The sequence below is a fragment of the Vulpes vulpes genome, chromosome 2, assembly GCF_048418805.1.
Source record: "Vulpes vulpes isolate BD-2025 chromosome 2, VulVul3, whole genome shotgun sequence".
Lineage (NCBI taxonomy): Eukaryota > Metazoa > Chordata > Mammalia > Carnivora > Canidae > Vulpes > Vulpes vulpes.
The window spans coordinates 153811796-153839240 of NC_132781.1; the positions used below are offsets into that span (position 1 = coordinate 153811796).

General features: G+C 53.1%; 1 protein-coding gene across 1 annotated transcript in view; it reads right to left on the minus strand.

The window, feature by feature from the left end:
- Positions 1–11703: 11703 nt before the first annotated feature.
- MAN1C1 (mannosidase alpha class 1C member 1) overlaps positions 11704–27445 on the minus strand; it is a 137888-nt gene continuing 122146 nt past the window's right edge. Inside the window, exons 8-12 of the mRNA XM_026014387.2 lie at positions 23216–23331; positions 17508–17727; positions 14814–14986; positions 13438–13553; positions 11704–12471 (exon numbers count right to left, since the gene is read on the minus strand). Of these exons, the coding sequence (XP_025870172.2) occupies positions 12351–12471; positions 13438–13553; positions 14814–14986; positions 17508–17727; positions 23216–23331 (746 nt within the window). The 3' untranslated portion in view covers positions 11704–12350. The remainder of the gene's footprint in view (positions 12472–13437; positions 13554–14813; positions 14987–17507; positions 17728–23215; positions 23332–27445) is intronic.

Consider the following 27445-nt stretch of genomic DNA (forward strand, 5'->3'; position numbering starts at 1 on the left):
TGGGAAGACAGCTCTGGGCTTTGGCCATGGAGCAGGACTAGGTGTCCCACTGGTGGAACTTTGTCTCCAAACCAAGGACTTGGGCAAGGCAAGCCCTTGAGAAACTGAGCCAGCAGGATAGCTCTGCTCAGTGGTGGCCCTACAAGGGGTTTTTAGTACCTTGTCTCTGAGCCCTGACTCTGAGCAAGGGTAGTATTTGGGGTAGCAGCAAATGGTAAGTGCATCAAAATAAGTGGCATGTTGGCCATGTCCTTGAGGAGCTCCCAGGTTAGCAGGGAAATCATTCCTACGCTCATTCAACAAATATTTATGGTGGGTCTTCTGTGCTTGGTTCTGGGCATAGGGGATCCACCAGAAAAGAAAAACAGCATCTCTGCTCTTCTAGACAAGTCAGTGGATACTGTGACACCTGTCCCCAGATGTAAGTGGCCCAAGACAGAGGGATATATGCAAAGGAGGGTCCCTGTGACTGTCAAGAGGGGCGAGAAGAGACTTCATGGAGTGAAAGTCTAGCCAGGCCTGAGTTCAGGAGGTCACCAGTCAGAGCACCAGGGGAAGATCATTCCAGGGGCAGAAGAGCAGAGGCAAAGGCCTGGTAGCATGAAAATCAATGCAAGTCTATGGCATTATGAGGATTTGAGTGGCGGGGGGACCCCAAGGTAGTGTGAAGGGAGAGGAAGCTGGAAGGACAGGCTGGCACTCTGAGCAACTGGTGAGAAGCTTGGACTCTGTCCTCAAGATAACAGAGTGACCCCAAGAGCGGGACGTTCAGCCACGGAGGTGCCCATCAGACTTGACTGCTGAGGGAGGGTCCTTACCCTCCCTGCTCTGTCCCTGAGGCAGAGGAGCTTTGGCTTCCACACTTGCCCCCCTGCACCGCGGGGATTGGTGCCGACACCCCAGGCGCTCCATCTGGGGCCTGGGTCACTGTCTCCCACCCTGGCCTGTTCTCTCTCTCCCTCTCTCCTTCTCTCTCCTCCCCCCCCCCCACACCCCTGCCTGCCCTCCAGTAGCACCCTCTCTGCTTCAGCCTGCTGTCTCCCTGGGGCACACTCGCTGCAGAGGGGCCTGTGCTGTTCTCCAGGGAGATCAGATTAGGGTTTCCTCCTCCAGCTCCAGGAGGATGATGATCTGGGGTTCCAGGAGGAGGAAAGCCATCTGGTGCGGGGTTTTGTGTTTCTCCTCTATCTCTAGGAACCTGGGCAGGCCGGGGGACGGGGGGAGTTATTTGCTCTAAACCCAACTCCTAACGTGTTGGTGGCCAATGACAGGACCAGCATTCAGTCTGGGGGCAAAAGGAGGCTTCTGGTGCTGCTATAGGAGTAGCTTTGCCTGCCTGGGCCACGTGGGCCCCTTAACAAGCTGTGGACCTACTGTGTGCTGGGAACTCGCCTAGGTTCCTGGAACAGAGGAGTGGAGTCAGGCGAGGCACTTCCTCTTTTGGAGCTAAATATTCCAGCAGGAGGAGAGAGGTGATAATACACAGAGGAGATAATTTTGGATGGTGGTAACTGTGAAGGGGTGAGACAAGGTGGCACAGAGTGGTGCAGGCTGGGGGCAGGCAGCCCAAGGAGGTAATGGTTTCTCCCCTGCAGCCCGAATGGGGAGAAGAGGCCAGCTCCTGAGGAGCAGAAGGGAGCACGTTCCAGGCAGAGGTGCAAGTGCAGAGGTCCTGGGGTGGAAGCAGACTGGGTGTGTTGGGGACACCCGATGAGGGCAGGGCGGGCTGTGTGCAGTGACACAGGGAGGGCTGCTGACAGCCGGGCCCCGTCCCCAGGGCCCTTGTGGGCCATGGCAACAAGCTGCGGTTAGATATGATGGGCACCCATCGTATGGGTTTTAAGCAGGGGAGTGACATGTCACTTGTTTTTACTTTTATCATTTTTTAAAAGGTTTTATTTATTTATTCATGATAGAGAGAGAGAGAGAGAGAGAGAGAGGCAGGGACACAGGCAGAGGGAGAAGCAGGCTCCATGCCAGGAGCCCGACGCGGGACTCCATCCCGGGACTCCAGGATCACACCCTGGGCCAGAGGCAGGTGCCAAACCGCTGAGCCACCCAGGGATCCCCACTTTTATCATTTTTTAATTAAGCCTTTTAATCCCAGTGTAGTTACCTGATTTGTCTTTATTTTATTTTTAAAGATTTCATTCATTTGAGAGACTGAGCAAGCATGAGTGGGAGGCAGAGACATAGGCAGAGGGAGAAGCAGACTCCCCAATGAGCAGGGAGCCCGATGCGGGGCTCCATGTGGGGCTAGATCCCAGGACCCCGGGATCATGATCTGAGCTGAAGGCAGACACCCAACAGCCACCCAGGTGCCCCCAGATTTGTCTTTAGCAAGACCTTTCTAATAGCCAAAAAGGAGAGACAACCCAAATTTCCTCTGATGAATGGATAAACAAAATGTGGCAGATCCGCACAATGGATGTTTTTTGACAATAAAAAGGAACGAAGCCCTGCTAGGAAGAAGCCAGACACCAAGACCGCACATACATTGTAGGATTCCGCTTATATGGAAGGTCCGGGAAGGCCGATCTGCAGACAGAAAGTAGATTAGTGGTTGCCTGGGACTGGAGTGGGGGTCGGGAGTGTCTGCTAATGGGCACAAGGCTTCTTTTTGGGGTATAAATGTTCTAAAATTAAATGATGATTAGTACAAACCTGTGTACATACTATGAAAACATGAACTGTACACTCTAAATGGTTGAATTTATGGGATATAAATTATGTCCCCCCATGAAGTTGAGACTTTTTTAAGAGCTTTCTGGTTTCTGGGTCGAGACCAGACTGAGGGAAGCAGGAGCAGACAGAGGGAGTGAGGAGGCTGCATCAGTCTTGCAGCCCAAAGACGTTGGGGGGCCCCGGGCCGGGTGGCCCACAGCACGAGTTGGGGCGACAGTGGTGTGGTTCCCGAGGTGGGAAAGCCTGGGAGGCCCAGGCTGCTGCGTGGACATGACCCCGAGCCGCCACGTGGAGCGCAGTGTCGGGGAGGCAGTGTGTGCAGGAGTCTGCAGCTGTGAGCTATAGGGACCATAAACTCGCGAGTCACCAGCCTATAAATGACACTAAAGCCACAGGATTCAATGAGATCATTGAGGGAGAGAAAAGAGGCCTTTGGTGTGCGTGGCCTCGGCGGCTGGTATGTGGCCACAGATGTGGCCGTGCCTCCGAGTGCTGAGGGGCTTTGGCTGGATTCACAGGCACAGGGCTGGTGAAAAGAGATTAATTGTGGGGGTCATGACAGTCGTTGGCTAGGCTCTCATCCTGTCCAGGCAGGGAGATTTATTCCCTGGGGTCACGAAAGGCCCCCAGGGCTCTGTCCACACGGGTGGCTGTGTTCCCAGCACGTGGACACAGGGGCCCTGGGTGGTCTGGCCCGGCTGCCACTGGAGTCCTTGGCAGCCCAGCGGTTCTGATGCACAGCCTGGGTCGAGAATCACCAGGCTGGTACGAGTACTGGCTGAGTCTCTCTGGGTGGGTGGGAGTTTTGGAGCGCTGGGCACTGAATGCCAAATCCAGAAGAGTTTTTCCGTATTATAAGAACACCCTTCCTCCAGTCCTGTCACTCATTCAGGACTGGAGGCTGAGGCTCTCAAATGCAAAGACAGCTGCATTTCATGCAAGCCACAAAAAAATGAGTTGGACATTTGGGGGCCTTCAAATGGTTAGTCTCGGGCACAGAAGATGGTGCTGAGTCAACTGCCCCGAACTCTGCTCCTCTTGTCTGCTCTGCACTGTGGCCAGGGCCACGGACAGAACAGGGATCGGGGTGATCGAGCACCTGGTCTGCGGGAACTGAGGGGGCCCGAGGCTGGGGGCTGCTCTGTTTGAAAAGCAGCAGAGTTCTGGGGGACCTGGGGGGAGCTGGTCACCTGCCACGGGAAAGGCACATCTCAGGGTGCCTCTAGGTGCTTACTTGCACACTTCACCCACAAAGGGGTAGAAGAGGGCTTTATAATGACCAGACAGAGAAGCCTAAGAGCCCTTGTATATAGGACACAAGTTGTTTTAAGTTGTGTCGTGAATTTGAGGTAGAAAATTCAGTGGAAGGTCTATAATCTGAAGACTAAGGGAATTCAAAGGCCACATGCCTGAAACCAGTGGGTGGTGGAAGAGGCCAGCACGGGGGCGGCAGGTATTGGTAGACAGCAGGAGGGAGCTCTCTGGGTACTGGGACTGGCCTCTATCTTGATGGCGGGGAGGCTGCATGAATGTGTACATAGGTGAACATTCCAGAAGCTGTACACATGACACATTAGTGACCTTTACACATGTGACTGTCTACACCATACTTCAGTCAAAAAGTTTTCTTAAGGGGCACCTGGGGTAAGCGTCAGACTCCTGATCTCGGCTCAGGTCTTGATCTCAGGGTCGTTGAATTCAAGCCCTCCTTTGGGCTCCATGTGGGGTGTGGAGCCTACTTAAAAAAAAAAGTTTTTTATTTTTATGTATTTATTTTTTTTAGATTTATTTATTTGACAGAGAGAGAGAGAGAGAGAGAGAGTGCAGTGGGGAGAGAGAGTCCCAAGCAGACCCTGAGCAAAGTGAGGAACCCGATTTGGGTTCTGAACCAAGAGTTGGAGGCTCAACCAACTAAGCAGCCAGGTGCCCCCCAGAAAAGATCTTTAAAAAACAAAAAGGTTCATTTGGGGGCACCTGGGTTGCTTAGTCTGCTGAGTGACCACTCGATTTCAGCTCAGGTCATGATCTCAGGGTTGTGGGATTGAGCCTCATGTGGGGCTCCCGTCGGCAAGGAAGGCAAGCAGTCTGCTTGTCCCTCTCGGTCCCCCTGTAGCCACCCCCCCCACTTGTGCTTGGGTGCATGCTCTCTTTCTTTCTCAAATGAATAAATAAAATTTTCACAAAAAAAAAAAGGGTTCATTTAGAGAGGCTCAAGGAAAAATGGGACTAATTTAAAACATTGGAGCCATGGGGAAAAAATAGTCAAATGAAGGAAGACACAGTGATTGAGCTGGAGGAAGGAAAGGTTTCCTTAAAAGAAAGATCAAGGAAAAAAAAAAATCAAGGATGTGGAGACAAAGATGAAAGAGAGGAGGCAGACAGACAGCTCCTGACCTCTGGAAGATGGTGAGATTAGAAGGTTGGACTTGTTTGTTCTTCAGCAGAAAGGGTCCTAGAGAGATTTCACTGAGGGAAGCTGGTACGTCAGGGAACAGGTCAGAGGTCTTCCCTGGGGAGGGTAGACGGGATCCTCAAAGCCACAGAGGGTGGTGGCACTCAGGGTGGCCCCCTGGGGATCAGGGGAGCTTTGGACAGGGAAGGGGCCAAGGCCACATGGCGACTATAGGTGGGGGTGCCTCATGCTGGGAGAATGTGTGAAGTCACTTGCTCTACGGCCAGTGCCGGAAAGGTGACACGGCAGAGGGGAGGGGGTGCAACCAGGGGTCACAGGGAGAGCCAGGCCTGTGCAGGACACTCCACGGAAGGCCATCTCCTGGCTGGAACTGCTCATGCAGCACTCACTGGCATCCTGCCTGCCACAGATCCAGAAGATTCCAAGGAGAAAAGAGAAGGCCCCGGAGCCAGAAAACAGCCTCGGTTCCACACACGCTAGCGAAGGAGAAGGGCCATCTGAGGAAGCAGCTTCAATTTTCAAAAGCACAGCTGGACGTGCTTGGCGAGAGCGAGGAAACACGGGGGAGTGGAAGCTGCCGGAACAAGGGTCAAAGGAGAGGCTCTGGGGCCTTGAAGTCTCCCATGTCCTCCCCATGGAAGAGTCCAGAGCGCCATGGAAACACATGGCAGGAGGCCCTTGCCTCTCTGGCACTCCGGGGGGACAGTTTCAGAAGCTTCTGCTTAGGAACCTGAGAATGGTCTCCGCTGGGACCCATGTGAGGGGAAGATGAATCTGAGGCCTCGCCCCTCAGAAGGCAGAGGAAACTTCCAAAAATGCAAAGTAGGTCATCTCGTGGCCCTGCTTTAGCCTCTTCCTAGCTTCTTGTTGCTCAGATTAAAATCAGACTCTGCCCCCGGCCCTCTAGGCCCTGCAGGATGGAGGCCGGTCCATCCGACTTGCTCCGACCCATGGCTCTCAGGGCCGCCAGTGCGTCCTCCTACCTCTGAGCCTTTGCACCCGCTGTTCCCACTGCCTGGAATGGTCTGTCCCACAGGTCCGCTCCCTGGGGGCATCCCTGACCACCCCGTCTCCTGTGCCTCCCCCCATCACTCTATGTCCCCTGCCTGTGGCCCCCCAGCACTTACCTCCATCTGCACCCATATTACTTCTGTGCTACCCCCCACCCTCACCCCCGCCACTGGCCTGGAAGCCCCCTCCTCCCCGGGGGCAGAGACGTTGTCTCTGTCTTATCTAAGCTTATGGTTACAGCACCTTGCCCATTGCCCCGGCAGAGATGGTTAATGGCCATGTGTGGAATTACAAAGCCTAGAGGGTTCTGGAACGGTGGCCTAGGCAGCAAGGAGCCCCATAACCTGTGAGGGTCTGCGGAGGGCGGCGCTGAGAACTTGCATTTCTACCAAGCTCCCAGGAGCTGCTGGTGCCTTGGACCTGGCTTCCATCCTCTGAGAACCACGGATCTAATGGTTGCCCCGCCCTGGATCATTCTGTGGGCCAAAGCAGAACCACCTGCCCGGGGTCTCAGGGGAACTCCCAAGGGACCAGTGCCTGGTGGCAAGGGGCTCCTTAGGGTCAGGGCAGGAGGGTCACCTGCCGCGCCTCTCTTCCAAAGTTGTAGGAAGCTTTCCCCAGGGATGTCCTCAAGAGGAGAGACCACCGGGGCCTCCCCCATCGCCACCCCTCACCTCCCGCCCTGGCAACCAGGGGGCCTCTGCTAAGATCTGGACAAGCTCCCAGCATGTTCCTTCAGCCCTCTGCCCCTGCCTGAGCAGCAACCCCATCCCATCCCTGCCACCACCACCAACCAGGAAGCCCCTGGATCCTCACTCCAGTTTCCCAGTTTCATAGATTCAGGGCTAAGGGCAAAATGCTTGCTCAATGTGAAAAGCAGCAGATTTATTGCTTTGAGATCTTGGGTTGTCTCCTGGGCCTGGTTGATGTAGTTTCCTCGGAGTTTCAGAGCGTTTTGTTTAAAAAGAAGAATTTTTGACAGCAGCTTTTTCTAGTTTACAGAGAGCATTCACATAATAGCAGTCACAACCATTACTGTATGTATTGAGTTACTACACTGGGGAGCTCAATTAACCCCCAAATCACCCTCCCTTTCCACAGAGACAGGCGGTGGCTCAGAGAGGTTAAGGGGCTTGCCCAAGGTCACACAGCCCAGGGACAGGGCAGGTCCACGGTTTGCCCTCTGGTGTCCTGCCTTTCTTGTCTTCCACTTGACTCAATGCCTGCAGATCCGCAGATACACAGTGGGTGAGAACAAAACAAAACAAAACCAGAGACTGTTGTGGAAAGCAGAGGCTGGAATGAGTATAAAAATAACCAGGAATGTTCAAGGGAACCCTCGCCTCCCCACTCAATATCTTTTGTTCTAAGATGATATTTGTAATGCTGCAGGGAGGTGGTGGAGGGGCCAGTGGGGCAGGGAGTCAGTGAGCAGAGGCCTGGCTTTCTAGGTCCTAGGACTGAACTGTCCAAAACTGGTGCCCAGTAACCACACATGGCCGTTTAAATGTAATTAAGATGAAAATAAAGTTTTAGATTTTATTTTAGTTATTATTTATTTATTTAGTTCCTCAGTTGCACTCGCCACATTTGGAGTGCTCAATATCCACCTGTGGCCACCCTATTGGACAGCACGGAGGTAGACTATTTCCATCACCATGGAAAGTTCTACCGGACAGCGTTGTTCTCAGCCCCCAGCAAGCCTGCTCCTGTCTTGTCCAGACTGTGCTGGAGGGGCAGGGGGGCCGGTGATGCAGGAGACAGAGCTTCCTCTGCTGTCAGGGTACCACTAGATGCCAGGCCAACACCTGAGCCCCTCACTCTGGGGAGGTTACAAAATCCATGGATGCAAATACATTAAAAAAAAAAAAGATTTATTTATTTGACAGCAAGAGAGAGAGAGAGAGAGCAGGGGAGGGGCAGGGGGAGAGGGAGAGAATCTCAAGCAGACTCCACGCTGAGCACAGAGCCTGACGGGTGCTCCATCTCACAACCCTGAGATCGTGACCTGAGCTGAAACCAAGGGTCAGGTGCTTAACCAACCGTACTGCTCAGGCGCCCCCTCCGTGGATGCAAATAGAGGGCAGACACCAAAGGAGTGGCCGTTAGCTGAAGCCTTGCTACTCAGTGTGGTCTGAGGCCCGGCAGCACCGGCATCTCTTGGGAGCTTGTTAGAAGTGCAGTATCTTGGGCTCGCGCCTGACCCGCTGAATATGAATCTGCATTTTAACGAGATCCCCAGGTGATTCAGGTGCACATTCAAGTTCGAAAAGCTCTGTCTTAAGAGGCAGGAGGAGCAGGATCAAAATATTGTTCCAAATATAGGGAACCAAACAGATATTTTTAGATACAAAAAAAGAGCATCAGCACCCCCCCCCCGCCCCGCCACTAGCGTATGATTAAGCTTTAGTCACAGAGGGCTGAGCGTCTCTGTGCCCCTTAATCGATGAGCATATTTCCAAGGACAGAGCCCCAGTGGGGTAGCTGGAGCTGGCCCTTCCCCGTCTACCCACCTACCCAAACCTCGAAGAGGTCCCCTCCCCAAAGCAAAGGAGGCAGAGGTGAGATTCCTAGCCTGGGTCTCAAGGATGCTGCCTTCAAATCAGATTTTCTGTTTTTGCTTTTTTTTCCAGTGCATTTTTTTTTTAAAGATTTTATTTATTTGAAGGAGAGAGAGAGAGAGAGAGAGAACACAGAGGGAGAGGGAGAAGCAGACTCCTGATGAGCAGGGAGCCCGACCCGGGGGCTCGATCCCAGGTCCCTGGGATCACGGCCTGAGCTAAAGGCAGACTCTTCAGCGACTGAGCCACCCAGGCGCCCCGGTGCATCTGGTTTTTGAACTTTGCAAATTGCCAGGGACACAATGATGTACAAAGCGTCTAAACAAACGCAGTCGTTTAAAGAAGCAACTGTAGGTCCTGCTTCTCAGGGCTGTGGTGCTCTGCAGGACTCCGCGCCCACCCGGAGCCAGGTGCTAATGAAGCTTTCTGGGCAGGAACCAGCGGTGAGCCCTGAAGAAAACAGGTGCAAAAGGTGGTTCCATCGACGGGGCTTCCAAAGAGCCCGGCAGCAGGCTGACCCCCGGCTGGGGAGGGAGGGTTTGCTGCCAGGTCTGCTTCCAGAACCGTGTCTGTTGCTTCCCCTTCCCCGTGGCTGACTCATCCCTTAATGTTCTCTCCTCTCAGCCTACCCTGGGTCTTATTTTTATCCCCGGAATGGAGTTAGGTTGCCAAAAGGATGAGATTTCTCCACCTGCAACGGCCCTCCTGGAGGATGAGTTTTAAAATATTCATTTTTACAACTTGCCCCCAGCGATAATGCAGAAGACAGAACGCTGGTGGCCGGAGGGGGGCGGGGACAGCAACACGGCCCCGGTCGGGGAGCCTGGGGCCTGGGGGAGCTGCCAAGCGGCTCTGCCATGGAGACAGGTTCCAGGGTTGACTGAGGAGCCAGTGAGACCGGAAAGAGGACCGGTCAAATATGCTTTCATAACTCTTTATAATACTGGGGGAAAAAAAATCAAAGCAGAAGCTGCGAACAGTCCTGCTGTTTTGCCTTCACCAGCGCATGGCTTCATGATTTGGGTAGCAAACCTCATTTTCTTCTCTGGGGAACAGCCCACCGGGCATCGCGGGGGGGGTGGGGGGGGGCGATGTGGAGGGGGGGTCCTGGCGGGTTTGTCAGTCAAGACGCCCTGCCCACCCATGGGAGCATATGACCCAGCTAGGCCAATAGGAAGCCCACTTCTTTGAAGGGGACAGTAGGATCTGGGAACGTTGGAATTCACCTGTCCTGATGAAGTCCTGGGGACACTGGCCCCTTGGGTCTTGCAGCTTGGATTCCTGGCCACATCCTCTTCCTAGTCCTTCTTGCGATCTGACTGTTCACTCTCCTGAGATCCCATGAGGCACCTCAAGGCCTTTCAAGATTTTTTTTCTTTTCTCTTTCCTTTTTCTGTAATTTTTCTTTTTCACTTAAGGTACACAGAGTTGGCTTCTACTATTTGTGCCCGAGAGCCCAAACTCTCACAAACCCAAATGCCCAGAAATAGGGGCTTAGATCCCAAAAGCATGATACAGCACACGATGGAATACTCCACAGCCAGGTACAGTGATAAACTTGTATTTGTTGACATGGAAAGATCTTCACAATATATGGTTAAGAGCAAAAGCAGATTATAGTAAAACAGTATGCAGAGAATGATACCATGTTTGCAAAATATATTCTGTACATTCATAGAAAAAGATCTAGAAGAAAATATAACCGTAGTCATTCTGGAGGGTAGGGTGGTGGATGGTTTTTCTTTCTGCTTAGCATGAAGATCTCTAACCTCTCCACAAAGCTCGTACAGTGGGTTTTTCCGTTTTGTTTTTTTAAAAAAGGGGCACAGGCGGGTCTCCAGAACTACACTTTCCTAATGCCAGACAAAAGTGATTTCCTGGGTTCAGACTGGGACTTATTCACCAAACACCAGGGTTCCTGCCTTGGGGACAGCTCATCCATAGCCCTGACTACTGCTTAAGAAGATGCTGGAAGCTTCTGCCTCTCCAGAACGAGGAAGAAGTACTTCCCACACTGCCAGGGCATGAGTGGATCCTGCTTATTTTTACAGCAACCCTGAGAGGTGAAGGTTCCTCCCTCTGTGATGGAAGAGTGACCTGAGAGGTGAGGTGACCTATCCAGGGTCCCACTGAGGGGCCTGAAAGCCAGGTCACTTGGCCTAGGGCTCCAATACCCCAGGGGCTACTCAAGTTTCTAACAGCCAAAGTGAGGCAGCTGAGCACGGGGGAGGGCTCAGAATGATCCTGTGTGGTCAGCTGTATGGACGAGTTGCAAAGGGGAAGAAACGCTCTCCCTTCCCTCTTGCCTGGACACCCTGCTCTGCATAATGGCTTCAAGGTTTTGGGCCTCAGGGTGGGTGGGGGGAGCAGATGATGTCACTGGGGAGAGAAGGTTTGTGGGATACACCTCCCGCTGCTCCTTCTTATCTTCTAGGCCTCAGCTTGAAAGTCAGCTGCTCAGAGAGGCTCTCTTCGATGCCCTAAGGTGGGTCCTGGCCAACAGTGTCTCGGCCGCACATCTCCTTTGTAGCATTTCGTACAACTGGCAGTCATGTAACTTATCTGTCGGTTTACTTTATGGTCTTTCCCCCACTTGACTCTACGCTCCCTGAGGGCAGGGCTTATGACTGTTTCACTCACAGCTGCGTCCCTGGCATCTCACCCAGTGTCTGGTCTCCTATGGGCACTCACCACTATCTGCTGAATGTGAACAGATGGACACACGACTGGGGTAGTGAGCAAACTGTGGGGGCTGGGCTCACGTCTGTGTCTGCTGGCTGCGTGACCACAGGCAAGTTGCTGGCCCTCTCTGGGCCTCTTCCAAGCCTTGACCTAAGTATAAACATCCAACTCCATTTAAAGGATTGGCTTCACCCTTTCTGAATTTTTAAGACCAATTTAAGGGAAGGCAATAGAAGTGGGAGTCTTTACCAAATTGTATGTTAAATCAACTGCTGGTTGATTGTTTTTTTCTGATGATATCATGACCACGCTTTTCCCAGGAGTCACTGATGTGCAATGAGCCCAATCGTATTTCTTATTCAATAAACTCTTTTATTGTAAGTTTACAGATTTTTCCATTACAATAATGAAAATAGCACTAGTGATTTGTTAACACTTAGGCCCAAATCAAAAGGGAATGCCTCCTCAAATTATAAGGTAATGCCACATAGTTGAACGTATAGTAAATGTTGGGTAAAAGGTATTTAAAATATAGAAAATGGGGTCAAGGTTTGAGTGTGCAAACACCTTAAGGTTTAGTTTATCAAGATGCTGCTGCTTTCAAAAGCACACGATTTTGAAACTATATTTATAATTTGTGATAAAACACAACTGCAGAGAAAAGGCAAAATCAAGCAAAACAAACACTCCCCGAATGAGAGGAAGTGAATCAAAGGCATGGGGACAATATGCAAACCTTCATTCACTGGGCCCTGGAATGGCAAGGGAGTGGGTTTCATAGAAATTCTCCATAGAAAGGAAAGTCTGGGCCTGGGGTGACATTGCTGCGTCTCCAAGTCCTGTCTCCTCACAGAGGAAAAGAAGTTGCTCGTCCGACACATCTGCCCTGGGTCTGCCTGGAATGGGGCCTATGTTCCCAATCCCTTTGAGAATAGTCCCGCATCCTGAAAAGGCAAGGCAGCCCTCGGGCCCCGGTGCGGCAGGGAGACGGGTCAGGGTCAGCCCCCAGCCCTGCTGGAGCTGTCCGAGTGGTTCACAGGGAGGGGGTGGGCCTCTGTGTTGAACACCCAGTCTTCCAGGGAGAGCATGTCATCTTCAGAGAACAGAAGATAGAGATACCTGTGACCCCGGGCAGGGAGGGAAGCAAGACAGAGCTGTCAGTGCTCTGGGGAACCCTGGTCAACGACAAACCTCAGAGGCCTCTGCCATGGGCTGTGCTGAAGGCTGCAGGGAGGTTTGAGATCCCAAGTGTACTTGCAGGGCTGGTCCCAGGGAAGAACCTGTGGATGCTGGGGAGAGGACTGAGATTTGGGGCCATTGGACCCGGTTTATTTTTTTCAGACCCGGTTTAGCACTGGTTCTGCCCCTGCCCTCACTCGGTTACTGCATACCCATCTGGCTTCACTCAGATACTCTCCCCACCTGTGCGAGAGGCCTGCAGACCCCCTTAGGGCCTAGATTCTTCCTTCTTTTCACAGTGGCCTGAGTACTGCACCAGTCCAAACTCTTGGGCTGCTCCCTGATGTGCCCCCCAGGAGACTCTACACTCAGTAGATGTTCACGTGCTAAAATGAACAGGGAGCTGGGACTCCAGAGCTCCAACTTCCCAAGCCGCAGGAACGGGACCGTTCCAATCCACGGTAAAGGGTTAACCACCAAGGGGGCTGCTATGGGGAACAGCAAGGAAATGGGGTGGCTGACTTCCACCCCCAAAAAGCAAGGGAACAGTGCCACAGCAAGCCGGTAGAGGGAAGGCCTACCCCAGTGACCCCCATCACTGTTGTTCTCCCCATTTTACAGCAGAGAACCAAGGGACCCGAGGAGACCGGCTACAGAAGTGGACTTAGCACGCCGCTAGTCCTTGCAGGCAGAGTGTTGTCCAGACAGCCCTCTGAGGCAGTGCACTATGGGGGTGTAACCCGGGATCCCAGGCGCCCCCCACCCCTCGTGGGCACCCTCCGTGAGGGCAGAATTTGTTGGTAAAGGGAGGAACTGCTGACCCCACGCCTCACCCTCCTTCTCCCTCCACCCCTAAGAAAGTCCCAGTTTCCCTCTGGAAAGAACACTAGCCAAGCCCCAACTCACTTTAGTGTCTCCGCGAGAAAGAAAGTCTGCTGCTTGTTGTCGTGGTTGGGGATGCTACTGTACACGTCTTGGATTCCAGAGAAACCAGCGTCCGTTCGACAGTATTTCTCCAAGGCCTGAAGAAAAGGGAGCAGCTTTGGTGCAGGGAGAGGAGAGGTCCTGCCCCAAGACTCGTGCGTGCCCAGGTCCTGGACGGGCAGGCCCCGGACCACTTGGCGGGGACCCCTGGCATTTGTGGCAATGGAAAGCCAAATTATTTTTCAGGGCTCAGCCGCCCTGCCCCCGGGGCTGACGACCTAAGCCCACTGGCTGCCTGCTCCAGCTCTTCTCCTGGTCTCTGAACTTGGGGGGTGCTGTTTCTGCCCTTCGGGTAACCAGGCTGCTCTAACGACTCACCCACAGAGGTGGACAGAGGAAGGCAGCGGAGGGCTGGGACTCGGGGACTGGGCTTAGCACACCCTGGGGATTCCCTCTGGAGATACGGTCCCTGGTCGTGGAGGCCACAGGCTGTCTGCCTTTTGTATATAAAGCAGTTTGAACCCACTGAGGGCCTGTGGGCTGGGCCCAGGAGCACAAAACACTCGGCTTTCACTGGTCAAGAGCCAGGGCCTTCAGGAAAACAGGCCGATTCTGGCCAATGAACCAGGTAGGTGAACCCGAGCGGCGCCCTGTGCCCTCCCTGCCTATGACCCTCTGGGCATGGTTCTCCCTAGGACAGTCTGTGCCTCTGAGAGCAGGCCCTCAGGGAAGCTGGGAAGAGGGGGGCACAGAGAAGGCTTAGCCTCCATCAAGAGACATCCTTCTGGGCTCTCCATACCTGCCTTTGACACCTACCCCAAAGAGGGCCATGAGGTCTCCTGCTGGGTGGTTGGGGACAAGCGGGCTAGTGGAGGAGACATGGGTGTTGGGGAGCAGAGCCCAGAGAAAGAGGGGGAGTTGCCCAGGGCGGGGCTGGCTTTGGGCAGAGGAAGGAGGTGATCTGCTGGCCTGGCAGCCCATTCTTGGCTGAGGGGAGGAATCTAAAGTCATCTTCTCAGGCTTCAGGGTCAGACAGCAGTGACCACGTGTGCGCTGGGCCCCTCTGGCTGCCGCCCTGCCTCTAGCCATCTAAGCGTGCGGGCCCTGGAGCCTGGGCCCCAAAGGCTGTGGGCGCACAGAACCCCCTTCACAAGTTCCTGGCCTGCTTTTGCCCAGATGGGGACTCTTGGCTCTGCAACCGCACCTTGACCCTTTGCACTCGGGACCTTAGCCAGATGCCAACCTGGTTTGACCTTCTTCTCAGTGCTCGAGCTAGGGGGTGCTGGATCCTGACTGAATTCTTGGGGCACTGGTCACCCAGTCAACCACCCCCCTCCCGCCCCAACCGGCCCACTCACCATCACCACTTCCCAGCCCCACTCCCTGTAGATGGGGTTGTGGGTCTGTCGCCACAGGTACATGTAGCTCTCCACCACCTCGGGCCGCAGGATATAGTAGCTCTCGCTCAGCTGTGTGGCCACTGCCTCTCTGCCGGAGTTAAACCAGAAGGCCTCGGGCCCCAGTTTGGTATCTGTGGGGAGGACCAACCAGAGGGCCTGGGTCAGACCTCCCACCTCCTGCTTTTCAGGATCCAGCTGCCTCAGGAGTGATCTCAGTGGCCTGCAACCACTGGCAGGGTGACTGGTACAGGCTGGGCCCTGCCTACACTGCATGATAGGGCTGAGCCTGGCAAATGCACAGTTACCCGCTTGGCCTAGGCAGGCCAAAGCAAGACCCCTGAGGCCTCAAACATTTGGCAGTTTTAGAATCTGAGAGTCCAAATGAGCTATCCAGCAATCTGGGGAGAAAAAGTTTTGGGTGATGCTCCCCAACTGTGCTTTGAAGACAATTAGCTCTGTAAGATGTTAACCAGCCAAGAAAGGATTTCAGATTTAAGTACTTTTGGGGAACAGTAGGTCAAATAAAGTGAAATAGTCTCATCAGATCCTTTGACGTGCTGATATGCAAACAGACCCCTTTCTTAGGAACGAAGAACCTTCCAGAGCTGACAGGCTGGGATGCTGCTGAGGTGGAAACAAGGAAGAACTGCCCAGAAGGCACATATTCAGGCAGAAGCAGCTAGATAAAGAGGGCTTGATGAGGTCTGCATTTTGTTTCTGTCACTGTTTGGTTTGTTTGTTTTTGGACAGTTTGGTAGCCATTCCTATTTTCTGGAGGATCATAATTATAACTGCCGCAACGGCCACCACCTCTGATTTCAAGGACTGTGCTTTGTGCTTTAGATACATTATTTTGATCCTTAAAAAATGTAGTTTGTTTGTTTTGCTAAAGGTAGATGTTATTGTCCCTCTCAGGCATATGGAAACTGAGGGTCAGAGAGGCTAAGTAATTTGTCCAAGGTAACACAGCGAGCTATGACTGAGCTGGGATGTGACCCTGGATGCATCTGATGCCCTCTCCCTAGACTGTGCTCTTGCTCTTTCCCTTCTAGGTCCCAGACTCTAAGACCCCAAGATGAGGCTAGATGGGTCAGATCCTCCTCCATCTTAGTGCCTGCACCCCCTGTCTGGGTCAGCAGAGTGCCCGGCTCTGGTCCTAGGTGTGCCTTCCTCTTCCCATCAGGTCAGGACCCTGGGAGGCCCTGGGTTGTTTTTTCTCAAGAGGACTGGAGCTTTGCAGGACATCCCACTCTTCCATGGATAGCTCTACATAGAACCCAATTAGCCAGACCCTGACCCCTTCGATTTCTCAGATGCTTGCAGCTGCTCCTGGCTGCTAGCTGAGTCATTTTGCCAAGCGGCTGACGGGGTGGGGGCACGGGCGCCCGCTGTGGCTGCCCCTGGACGGGCAGGGTGGCTGGAACAGCATGCTCTATTAAGTGGATGTCTTTATGGTCTGGGTTGATTGTCCCAGACAAATAGTGAGCTTTTTATTATTCCTGAGATTTCCTATTTGTTTACGGCCCCGGCTCTTTAAAGGGAATTGCAGACCCATTGTAAGGACCCATTGAGAATCTGTGGCTTCATGAAAACAGCTCTGGGAGATCTGGACTCGCCGGGGGGGGGGGGGGGGGGGTGTCACAGACACATTTCGAGCTAACACATGCCTTCCATGCTGGGGCTGAAGGCGGCCAGCAATGTGCTTTCTAGGGGACCCGGTATCTCATCCGGGAGACCTGTGTTATTTATCCCGTTGAACCGATGAGAAAACGCAGGCCATCCCGCTGGTGAGTAGTAGAGTGGCACTTGAGCCAGGAATATTTATGGCAAATTTTAGGTCCTCTCCTCCAACTGAGACTGGGATTAAATTAGAGCAGTGGACACCTCTCAGGGCCCTGGGGGATGGATTTTTTTGAGGGGCATTGTTTAGAGAGGCAATGCACAAGGAGGAGCTGGGCATCAGAAGACCTGGGTTCTAGCCCTGGCTTAGCTACTCATCATGCACAATGTGACTTTGGTGAAGTCACTTCCCCGTTCTGGACTGACTCAGTTTCCCCATATGTAAGAGCGGGAGCTGGGCTCTTGTTCTACAACATGACTTCTGACTCTAGCATTCGACAAGTCTGTAATGGCTGTTAGGTGGGGATGGTCAAGAAGCTCTTGAACTTTCTGGTGGTCTGGTGGTCAAGACGGGGATAAACAGGGTGGGGCCAGGGTAAGACCCCCTAAGTGGAGGGGTGCTGGGGAGGAAAGGCAGAGGTACATTCAGGGGTAAGGGCTCAGGGCGAAGGAATCTGCTAGGCTCAGGAAGCCTGGAGGACCCTCTGCTGTGTGCCCCTCACATAGGACCTTGGCAAGTCCTCTCTGGGCCTCAGTTTATCTGTGTTGTGCGGTTCGGCGATGATGCACATCCAGTGCTGAACAACATTTGGCACAGATGCTTAATACGTCACCCCTGTTTTCCTTTTAACTTAGGGTACAGTCTCAGTGCATAGGCAGCACGTCCCTCATACAAATTCTACATAACTCCCAAGGTGAGACCGCCCTAAGATTGTGTATTCCCTTCACTCACTGCCACTCCGCTGGTTTTTCTGGTTCTTCCTGGTGTCTAGCCTCAGTGTCTCTTGCTGCCCCTTCCCCCTGCAGGGTTACCTGAGCGGGCGTATGACTCGTGGCACGTCTTGGTGATCTGGGCTGCGAGTTCTCGGTAGTGGGCCCTCTTTTCTTCCTTGGCATCCTCAGCGCCGAGGGCGATCATGCCCCCAGAGAAACAGGCCAGGTGCCCCATCTTGTGGTCCAGAATCCCCCCTCGCCACTCAGCAATGTAGGTCAGCCCCCCAGGAGAGACATTCAGCAAGTAGGTCTCTATTGCCTGGGAGCAAGGTGGGAGTTGGGCAGGGGGAAGGGGCGTAGGAAGGGGGACAGAGAAGGGAGGGGAGAGGACGGAAAAATGAACATTTTGCAGACAGCAGTGAACGCAGCTCTGCTGAGCCCTCCATCCCAGGCAAAGGAGGTCCTTGACCTTGGCCGGCAGCTGGCAGTGGCCCCTGATGGGGCCTCTAGGAGGTTTAGCCACTCACCTGGCTGAAGCCTGGTGCCTGCTGGGGGCCTGGACACAAGACAACTCCTCAGAATGAGTCTCTCATTTAGACTTTTAAAAAAATTATTTTTAAGTCATTTCTACACCCGGTGTGGGGCTCAAACTCACAACCCTGAGATCAAGAGTTACATGCTCTACCAACTGAGCCAGCCAGGCGCTCCTCTTAAACTTTTAATCTCCTATGTACAAAGATTTTAAAAAATCTTTAAAAATTCTTATCCATCCTCCACTATATCCTCTGTTGGGGAATCTTAACCTGAAGCCCAGTTGGCCTGTGGATGGGTTCCAGGGGGTCCTGAGGCCACTCAAATTGTATGTGACACTTTTGTGTATGTGCATTTTCATGGGAAGAGGGCCCATATATTTTATCTGATTCTCAAAAAGGACCTACAGAAAGTTAAGGGCTGCTCTCTGCAAGCCCTTATCATACACCTAGTTTAATGACCACAACAAGCCAAGCACATGGCTCTAATGTCCTCTACAGACAAAGGGGTCGAGGGGCTCGTCCCAGGTTACCCAGCCACGCTGGGATTAAGACGAGGATCCCAGATACCCAGGCTGCTCTTCTAGTACCTGACAGCTGCTCCTCCTGGTGCCAAGGGGCTTTGAGAACCCCCATCCTCAACTTCCGTGGGAGATGATACTGCTGGTAAAGACTCCAAGGAGGCTGGGGGATGCAGGTGTCAGGCCATGGTGCCCCCGACTCCCTGCTGTTAGTCCCTGGGAGCCCTGGAGACAGAGGCAGTGCCTGTGGACGCTGGTCCAGGGCTGGGCCTCTGGGGCCCTGGCCGGTATCTTCCTGCATTCTTGCCCCTCCCACCTATTCTCTAGGGGTCTCTGTTCTCTGTAAATAATGGGCCTAAAGTTTAACCTGATACCACAGGCAGGGTGCCCAGGAGCAGATTCCTTGAGTTCAAATCCCACCTCTGTCAGTTCCAAGCTGTGTGACTTTGGGCAAGTTCTATATGCTCTCTGTGCCTCAATTGCCAAATAAATGTATGAAATGGGGATGTGAGCATAAACCACCTCACAGGATTGTGAGGCTCAAGGGGATGTGTGTGTAGAGCTCAGCACACTTGCTGGGGGAGAGAGTCCTCAGTGTGTGTTGGCAATATATTCCAGTTCCTCTCCAGTCTGTCCCCTGCCCCAGGCCTCTTTTTCACTCACACCTTCCCCCTCCCTGTGAGTATTCGAGTATGCTAGGAGTGCCTCCTCTGTGCCCCTGTCGGTGGTTCGGTGCAGGGGATGAAGCCCCTGAAGACACACAGCCTGGGCCCTGCCTTGGGGAGCTCATCTGTTTGTAGAGATTCCCCAAAAAATCAAATACATGTGGGAATTATGATTTGGGGTCAGTATTTTGAAAGAAACACGTTCCACCTCAACTCTGCTACTCCATCCTCCACAACGTGCTGCCCCAGACCGAGCCACTGCTGCCCCTGTACTCGCCTCCCCTCTTATCTTTCTACATGGTGCTGTCCCCACTTTGTGCATCCATATCTGTGTGTGTTCTGGGGCAACTCTGTCTCTCTTCCAGGACTCTGAGTGCCTTGTGACAGCAGAGGCCACCACCACCAATCTTCAGCCAGGGGCAGGCATACAGATGGTGCTCAAACAATACTGGCTCTTGGATCTGTTTGTTCCTTTCCCCCTCCTGAAAGGTCCCGGCTGGTGGGCTGGCTGCTGTACGGTCTCTGAGCAGCAGATGGGGAAGCTCTGATGATGACATGCCAGGGCACCTGCACCATGGTGGGAGGAGCTCTGGGGGGTCTGGGCAGCTGCCCACTACTGGGTTGGCTCTGCTCTGTGCAGGGCCCAGGCTCCTAGGCAGAGCTGGGTCCATGTGGGTGTGGAGGAGGGGTGGCAGGCTAGTCTAGGGTGCAGAGATCTGGTTCAGTCACCCTTTGTCGACACCTGGGGGAGAGTCCATGAAGCCTCATGTGGTAGCACAGAAACTGCCCCTTCAAGACTGGCACCCATAGGTTATTTCCATTTTGAGTTAACCCCAAGCAAAGTAATCATGGTAAAGAGGAAATGACAGGCCAGTCTCTCTGTGAGGATAAACTGAGATAAGCAGATAGGTACAAAGATTTAAAAAAAACCAAGGCTTTCTAAAACTCTAAGCAACACACAAGATGGCACAGGCTGGCCACTGACTGGTTAGGTTTAAATGGTACAGGAGGCAAGCAGAACTGAGGGAGAATACAGAGAACTGGGCTTGAATCCCAGCTCTGCAATGTGAGAGTTGGGTGGTTCTGGGCAAATTATTTCACTTTTCTGAAGACTCCCTCTCCTCATTTGTCAAATGGGAATAACTCCTGGGATAACCATGAGGTTTTATTCAAAGACTCTGGCATCCTTTGCTTCCTGGAGAGGATCCCATCTGTCCACTCCCCAGAGGGATTTCAGGCAAGCCAGGTTCCTTTGCAGGTGGCAGGAGCACTGGACCTGGAGTCAGTCAGATCTGTGTTTGCACCCTGGCTGCCATGTGACCTCAGGTTCTCACCTTTAAGATGGGGCTAAGTAAGACAAGGCAGTCTGTGCACTTGGCCTGGAGGAGGCCACAGTGACAGATGCTTTCCCGTAGCCCTCAGGGCTGTGCGTGGTCAGCTTGTCTGAATCATCCTCACCCACCCTCTGCTGGACAGCAGCTAACCCCCTGGGGCAGCTTTCAAGGCTGTTTCTTGGGCCCCTGCCCAGAGGTTCTGATGTATCCTTGTTAGGGTGCAGCCTGAGCAATGGGATTTTACAGCTCCTCCCAGTGATTTTTAACGTGTGGACAAGGTTGAGAATTACCAGAATACTCTTCAAAGCCCTAAACTTGCCAGAGGCCCAGTCTTTACCCAGGGTCAGAGACACTCCAGGCTATTCGCTGGGGATATCAAATGAGGGGAGCAAAGCCAAGTTCTCTCCTGTTCAATCAAGTAGTTTCCATAAAGCTTCCAGTTTGCTTAAATAATTCATGGCCATTTCTTCCCTTGAAGCCTCAACCACAGTGTGCCCTGAGGGCAAGGAACCAGGCTGCCTGCTAACTTCATGTTTACCCTGCAAGGAATGGCAGAAAGTGCAGAAAGGCCTTTCCAGGCAGCATACCCCATGCAGGCAGAACACTGATCCTCTGACAGCAGATGCTGGCTGTGGTCTAAGCTCAGCCAAAGCCGAAGCCGGGGCTAAGACTCAGACTGAGATGGGACTATAGTCCCAGCAGCTGTTTCATGACCAAGGTCCTGGTGCTGGGGAGCTAGGTGGGGAAAACTCATCCCCACGTCCACAGTTTAAAAGGTCCATGGCTGTGGAGGCCTGTTTCAATGTGCTTCCCTTGGGCATGACCATTCCTGGCCAGATTCATGCAGTCAGAGGGTAGAGTTCATCTATCCAACTGTTCATACCCATCCATCCTGTCCATCCTTCCACCTGCCTATCTACCTATCTACTCATCTATCCTCTACCTACCTCCCCATCCATCCTCCCACCCACATCCACCCATCTATCCATCCACCATATCCACCCACCTGTCCATACTTCTATCTACTCATCCATCCTCTACCTACCTACCTATCCATCCTTCCACTCACACATCCACCTACGCATCCCTCTATAACATCCACCCATCTACTTATCCATCTATCCTTTCACCTATCCATCCTTTCACCTGCCTATCTACCTATCCACCCATCTATCCTCTACCTACCTACCCATCCATCCTTCTACCCACACATCCACCCACCCATCTCTATGCAACCACCCATGCATCCACCCACTGATCCACCCATCCACTCATCCATCCATCCATCCACTCACCTACCCATCCATTCATCTATCCATCCACCCACCTGTCCCTTCAGCAATTGTATGTTCATTTGTTCACAAAATATCGTATACTTCCTATGTAGTAAGCACAGTTTTAGGAGTGAGGCAGACAGGGTGAATGACTAGACAAGCTCCTTGCTTCTCAATAACTCACATTCTTTTTGGGGAAGGCAGACAATGAACAAGTAAACAAGTGCATATGAAGGCAAAGAAGAGTAAGTCTATAGTATGTGACAGAGAGAGACTGTGAAAGGCCAGTTTCCGTGGCATTTGGCTTGACCAACAAATGGGACCCACCATTTGAATGCTATTCTAGGTAGAGAGGACAGCAAGTACAAAAGCCCTGAGGTGGGAATGAATCTGGTATGTCTGAGGAAGACTGGGGACCAGAGCTGAAAGTAAAGGGGAAAGAGTTCAAGGTGATTGGTAGGTCTCCATCAGGTGGGCAAAGGTGAGGAGTCTAGCTTATTCTAAGTATGACGGGGAGCCAGTGAGGTAGGAACATGAATTTCCAGTTCTTCTGACTGCTGTGTGGAGGGAGAACCAATGTAAAAGGGGATGGGAGCAAGAAGTCAAGTTTAGGGGGCACACGACCTCAGGCCATGGTGGTAGCAGAGCAGATACAAACTGTTTGACTTACTTTATGGGGAAACTGAGGCCCAGAGCCTACCCAGTGCCCTTTCCTTAGTTGGGCTCAGAAGTATCTACTGATGGGCTGCTGGGATTCCATAGCCCCCTTTTCCATAGCTTGGGCTAACCAACTTCTTCTTCCATCCTAAAGTCCCCCTTTCTTTGGAGAGACTCATCTCAGCCTACCATCCTTTGTTCAGTTCACACCCTGGATACATACCAGCAGTGGTGAGGGACAGTGAGGGGACACGGGGACGGGGTTAGAAGATCTGGCTCTGGCTCCAGCTCTGTGCTGTGTGGCTTTGAGCAAGTGCCTTCCCCTCTCTGGGCCTTGGTTTCCATCCACATAAAGAGAAGGAGCAGAACTGGATGCTCCGCTGAGGGAGGCCCCTCCCCACCTGGACATGCCAATTACATCACCTCTGGTTCTGCAGGAAGATGGCTGAGGGTCTTGCTTTGGCAGCCTCATCTGTGGGCTCCCAGGCCAGTGTCTGGCTGTGTTCTGGGCTCTGACACACTCACGGAAGCCCAGACACCACGATTTCTGAATCAGACTGCTTCCTGTGAGACCTCGGACAAATGGCTTTACCTCTTTGAGTGTGGGTTTTGCATCTGTAAAACGAGGATGCTAACACGGCCCTAATTTCAAGGCATTTGAGAAGAGTCACAAGCTGGGTGTGCAAAGCACCTGGCTGGGGAGGAGACCATCTTGTTTCTCTGGCCAGCTCGCCACGGGGGAGGGGTGGCAAGCCCCTGGCACTCAGGGATCTGTGCCCGATGGTGAATGACCAACCGCCCGTGAAGAATGAGGTGCCTGTCTTACCTCCAAGGCTTCGTAGTACATCTCTTTAGCTTCCACATCTGTCTTGGCCGACATCAACCAGGATTTGATCAAATATTCATAAAAACTGTCCCCAAGTCCTCCAACCGAGACGTGGTCTGTGAGGAAAGAGGACAGGAACATTATCTCCAACTGCTGAGGCTGCCAGGAGGGCCTCACCGAGGGGACACCCGGGTGGCGAGTCTCGTCCACTGGCCTCAGTGGTCCCCCAGGGCCATGTGCGGGTAGGGAGCAAGCCTCTGACCAGCAGCCTTTGAGCCCTGAAGGAACAGGGGTAGAAAGGAAGACCCAGCCTGGTTCCCTGGCCCGGGAACCCAGGGCCATCCTGAGCAAGATCATCTGGCACACAGGCGCACAGGCTCACTCGGGTGTATAAATCACGTCGCTTTAGCAGGCCAAGGACGGCAGGGCCTCTGGTTATTAACTGTAAATGAGTTGCATTTCTCTAAAAAGATAATCTGGTGGCAGGGAGTTCAGAGATTTTTATTACCCGGTGACAAACATGGTAATTAATGCTGGGCAGGTTCATAAAAGGCCACGGAAAGGAGGAACGAAGAGTCTTAATTTAGTCAGAATACAAAGCCACTTGGAAACACTGAGCTTCAGTTGAGCAGATTGGGATAAATGGAGTTTCCCAGGGGTGGGGGGAGGGGAGCCTTGGGTCTGAGGAGCCCCTCTTTGCCCCGGTGGCATCTACCTCAAGTTGCCCTCGGAGCAGGACTGGCTGACTCCACCCAGGGCTATCCTGGGAGAAAGATGGGTCAACCAGGAACACTGAACCAGTGAAGCAAGACACAGAAAACGCTCCACTCACATGCTTTAAAAATTAACAACAGCGAAATGTAAAGGCATTTAATAGATAAAACCAAGAGCAAACTTCAGTTCCCCGTTAAGATACGCTTCAGCAGGAGACAGGAAGGAAAATGGGGGGGGAGATTCAGGTGGGGTGGGGGTGATGGGGAGGGTATTCCCAGCTCCTCTGGAGAAAGTGGGGAGAGGAAAAGAGGAGGAGGGAAGGTGGGTGGGGGGTGGAGGGAAGAGAGAAAGGAAAAGAATCCATCAAAAGCTATCATTTCTCCAGAGTCTACTGTGGGCCAGGAGCTTTACTGTACTACCTATAACAATCTCCCAAGAACCCTGCCAGGTAAGCACTGCCGGCCCCTTTCCTGGGTGGGAAAACCCTGGGGGAGCCTACATAGTTCCTCCAAGGCCACCAAGGTGGCGGAGCCCTCGCTTTCTGCAGCTTTACAGCCAACCAGAGCATGGAAACACGCTTCTTGTGTGCCCAGAGACAGAGAGGATGAGTGTGAAGAGAAAGGGACCAAAACTCAGAGGGTAAAGACAGGTGGGGACCAGGAAAGTGGGCTGAGAGGAATACCCAGAGTACACCAGCCTTCCTGGCTCCCTCCAGCCCCATAAACAAATCATGTCCCCGCGAGGGTCAGGATTTGCAAAAACTGGAACAGATCAGGGAAATCCTGAGCCTTGGGGAGGAATGGGAGGGGGGTCAGTGTGGGCTGGACCTTACTGCGTGAAGAGGCACTCACTAGCACAGCACATCCCTGACCACCCATGGCTACACGGAGGCCACAGCTTGGGACACACCACCAAGGGAGGCTCAGGGGCAGGCTTGGCCCAGCATGTTGACGGAACAGAAGTCTGTGCCGAGCAGGGGTTGGGGAGGCTGGAAGTCAAACCAGGTCAGCCTCTGTGTAGGGCCTTTCCACAGCTCCCAGCCCACAGAAGAGGCACAAAGGCACACAGCCAGAGGCACTGTCCTCTCCATACTCTTCCAGGCCTGCCTCCTGTCACCGTTCCCCCCACTATTCCAGATACTCCTAGCTCCCTGGATCCCCACATTATCTCTCCCCTGTGGTGACCCCTCCACCAGGAATACCCCTTCCCCTCCTTGCATAGCTACCACTTCCTCACTGCTACACCCCAGCTCAGGCATCTCCTCCTCAGAAAGGCTTTTCTGTGTTCTCAGAAACCTGCTCACAGTCCTTCCCTACAGGGTGACCCCAAGGAGTGAGATAAGGCCCCATGGTGCCTCATGTGGGGAGTGCTCCGTGGTAGCCCATCCTTCCATTGCTGGGTAGTGTGCTTTGCCCCTGGCGGCTCCCCAAATTGTGTGATAAGTCTCTACTTCTGGGTCCACCTCCCCCACCAGGCTGTGGGCTCTTTATGAGGAGGGGCCACATAAGATTCACATTTTATGCCTGGTGACTATATGGCACACGGTGGACATCCAGTAAGTCCTGAATGAAAGAAAGGAAGATCGGTTTGAGCTGTGCTGGGAAGGACCTCGAATGCCAAGCCACAGTTTGGACTTCATCATGCAATTGTAGTGTGGCTGAGGGCACCATGGGGCAGGTATGTGCACGATTGGGGAGCCAGGCCCCCAGGGGTTCCATAGGGGTTTGAGACATGGTATCTCCTTGGGGATATATGCAAAGTGTCCCAGGGGCCTCGATCGAAGTGAACAAGTCTCATTTGGAGGTCCTACTGCTTTCTAGCTAGTGTGTGTCCCTGGTGTCCTACTCCAGCACTGCATGGTACATGGGAGCCCAGAGTGGGACTCGGAAGACCCAGATCTGCCATGAGATTAGGAGAAGCCATTTTCACCTCTGGGCCTCCATCTTTTGGTCAATAAAATGCAAAAGAGGAACATGAATTGGTGTCCACGAGCCTGAGCAGAGATGGGCCTTGCTGCTTCCTGAGCACGTCAATACTGTCGTCACGCTTGGCAGCAAGAGGTGGTCACCATACAAGCTGGGGAGCTGGCTGGTAGGAAAGGAGTACGAACCGGGTGGAGGTTGCCACGCTGGGGCTGACAGGCAGCTCACACTGCGGTCCCCACTGGGGAGACCCTGGACTTGCCGCGCCCTCCTGCTGAGCAAAGTGTGGGATTCAGACAGCTGACCAGGCAGACAGGCCACTCCGGGCCCAAGCTGAAGGGCAGGCAGCTCTCTGAGCTCTAACTGGCTCTGTGAGGACGGATCTTGTCTGCACTTGGTGCCAACAGGAGTCTGCTAGACTCGTCCTGGCTGTGAAGTCCTAGTCCCTGCCGCCAGCCTGCCCACCCCCCACCCCCCCAGCGTTATCCTGCAGCTCAGCTTCCAGCAGGAGTGGGGAGAAGCCAGAGCAGGGCCTGGAACTAGGACACAGCTCCAACTCCTCCTCCCCAAGCTGCAGTTTCTGTGGTTATCCATGGGCTACCCAGAGGATTCAAGGAGAGAAACGAAGGCGAGCACACTTAGCTTACGCAAGTTGGAAATGTAATCGTCTGTTGGAAAAATACACAATTACCAAAAAACCCCGGTGAAATCACAGAGAGCCTGAGATGAGTAGGGCTGCCAGAGCCGGGGGGGAAGGCAGGCGGGCGCCCGGATAAGCTGGGCCCTCTAGCCTTCCCTCTGTTCTTCAGCAGGCCTCAGATTCATATTTTACTAACATGAAACAATTTTCCGTATGTGACCAACTTTGCCCAGCCCGGCAACTCCTGGCGCCTCAAGTTATGCTTCTCGGCAGGGGAATCCCTGGAATTTCCCCAGGTAGCTGTTCAGACCGGGGAACCATGCCTTCTCCCTCTCGGTGGGCTTCTGCTGAGCTGTCCTGGAGCAGCTCAGGCCAGCAGTGGGTAGTTTAGCTCTTTACCCAGTCAGGCCTTGCAAATAGAACCAGTAACGGTTATTGAACTGTCTTCCTGTGGTCATAATCTGTAATTCGAACCTTCATTTCCTCCCTGCACTTTTGGATTTGGCAGTGTGTTTTTGGTAAAAATATTTTGTATTTCTCTAAGTGGTTTTTGCAGGAGGCCACTTGGGGGGTGAGGTCATCATTGGGGAAGATTCCTGGGTCATATTTTCTGGGCCTCCTGGACTTGCAATCACAGAGGCCCAGGGTTGCAAGAATGAGGCCTCTGCAGTTTCTCCCCTGCGTCCCCGCAGGCTGGCCAGACCTCCGGGCCCTGCCTGCATACTTTTACTGATGGCCACCCGTTACCTTTTGGCACAACACATATCATCTCTGGAAGATGAACTAAAGTCCGTTTCCCGCAGCTTCTATTTTCCCACATTCCTCCATGGTGCACAAAACAGATATCTCAAGCTCTTCTCCCATTTGCAGGAGATGAAACCAAGGCTCAGAGAAAGTGAATTTCCCGCAGCCATGCAGGAATTAGTTTCAAGTACTTTGCTCCTGAGCCCTTGC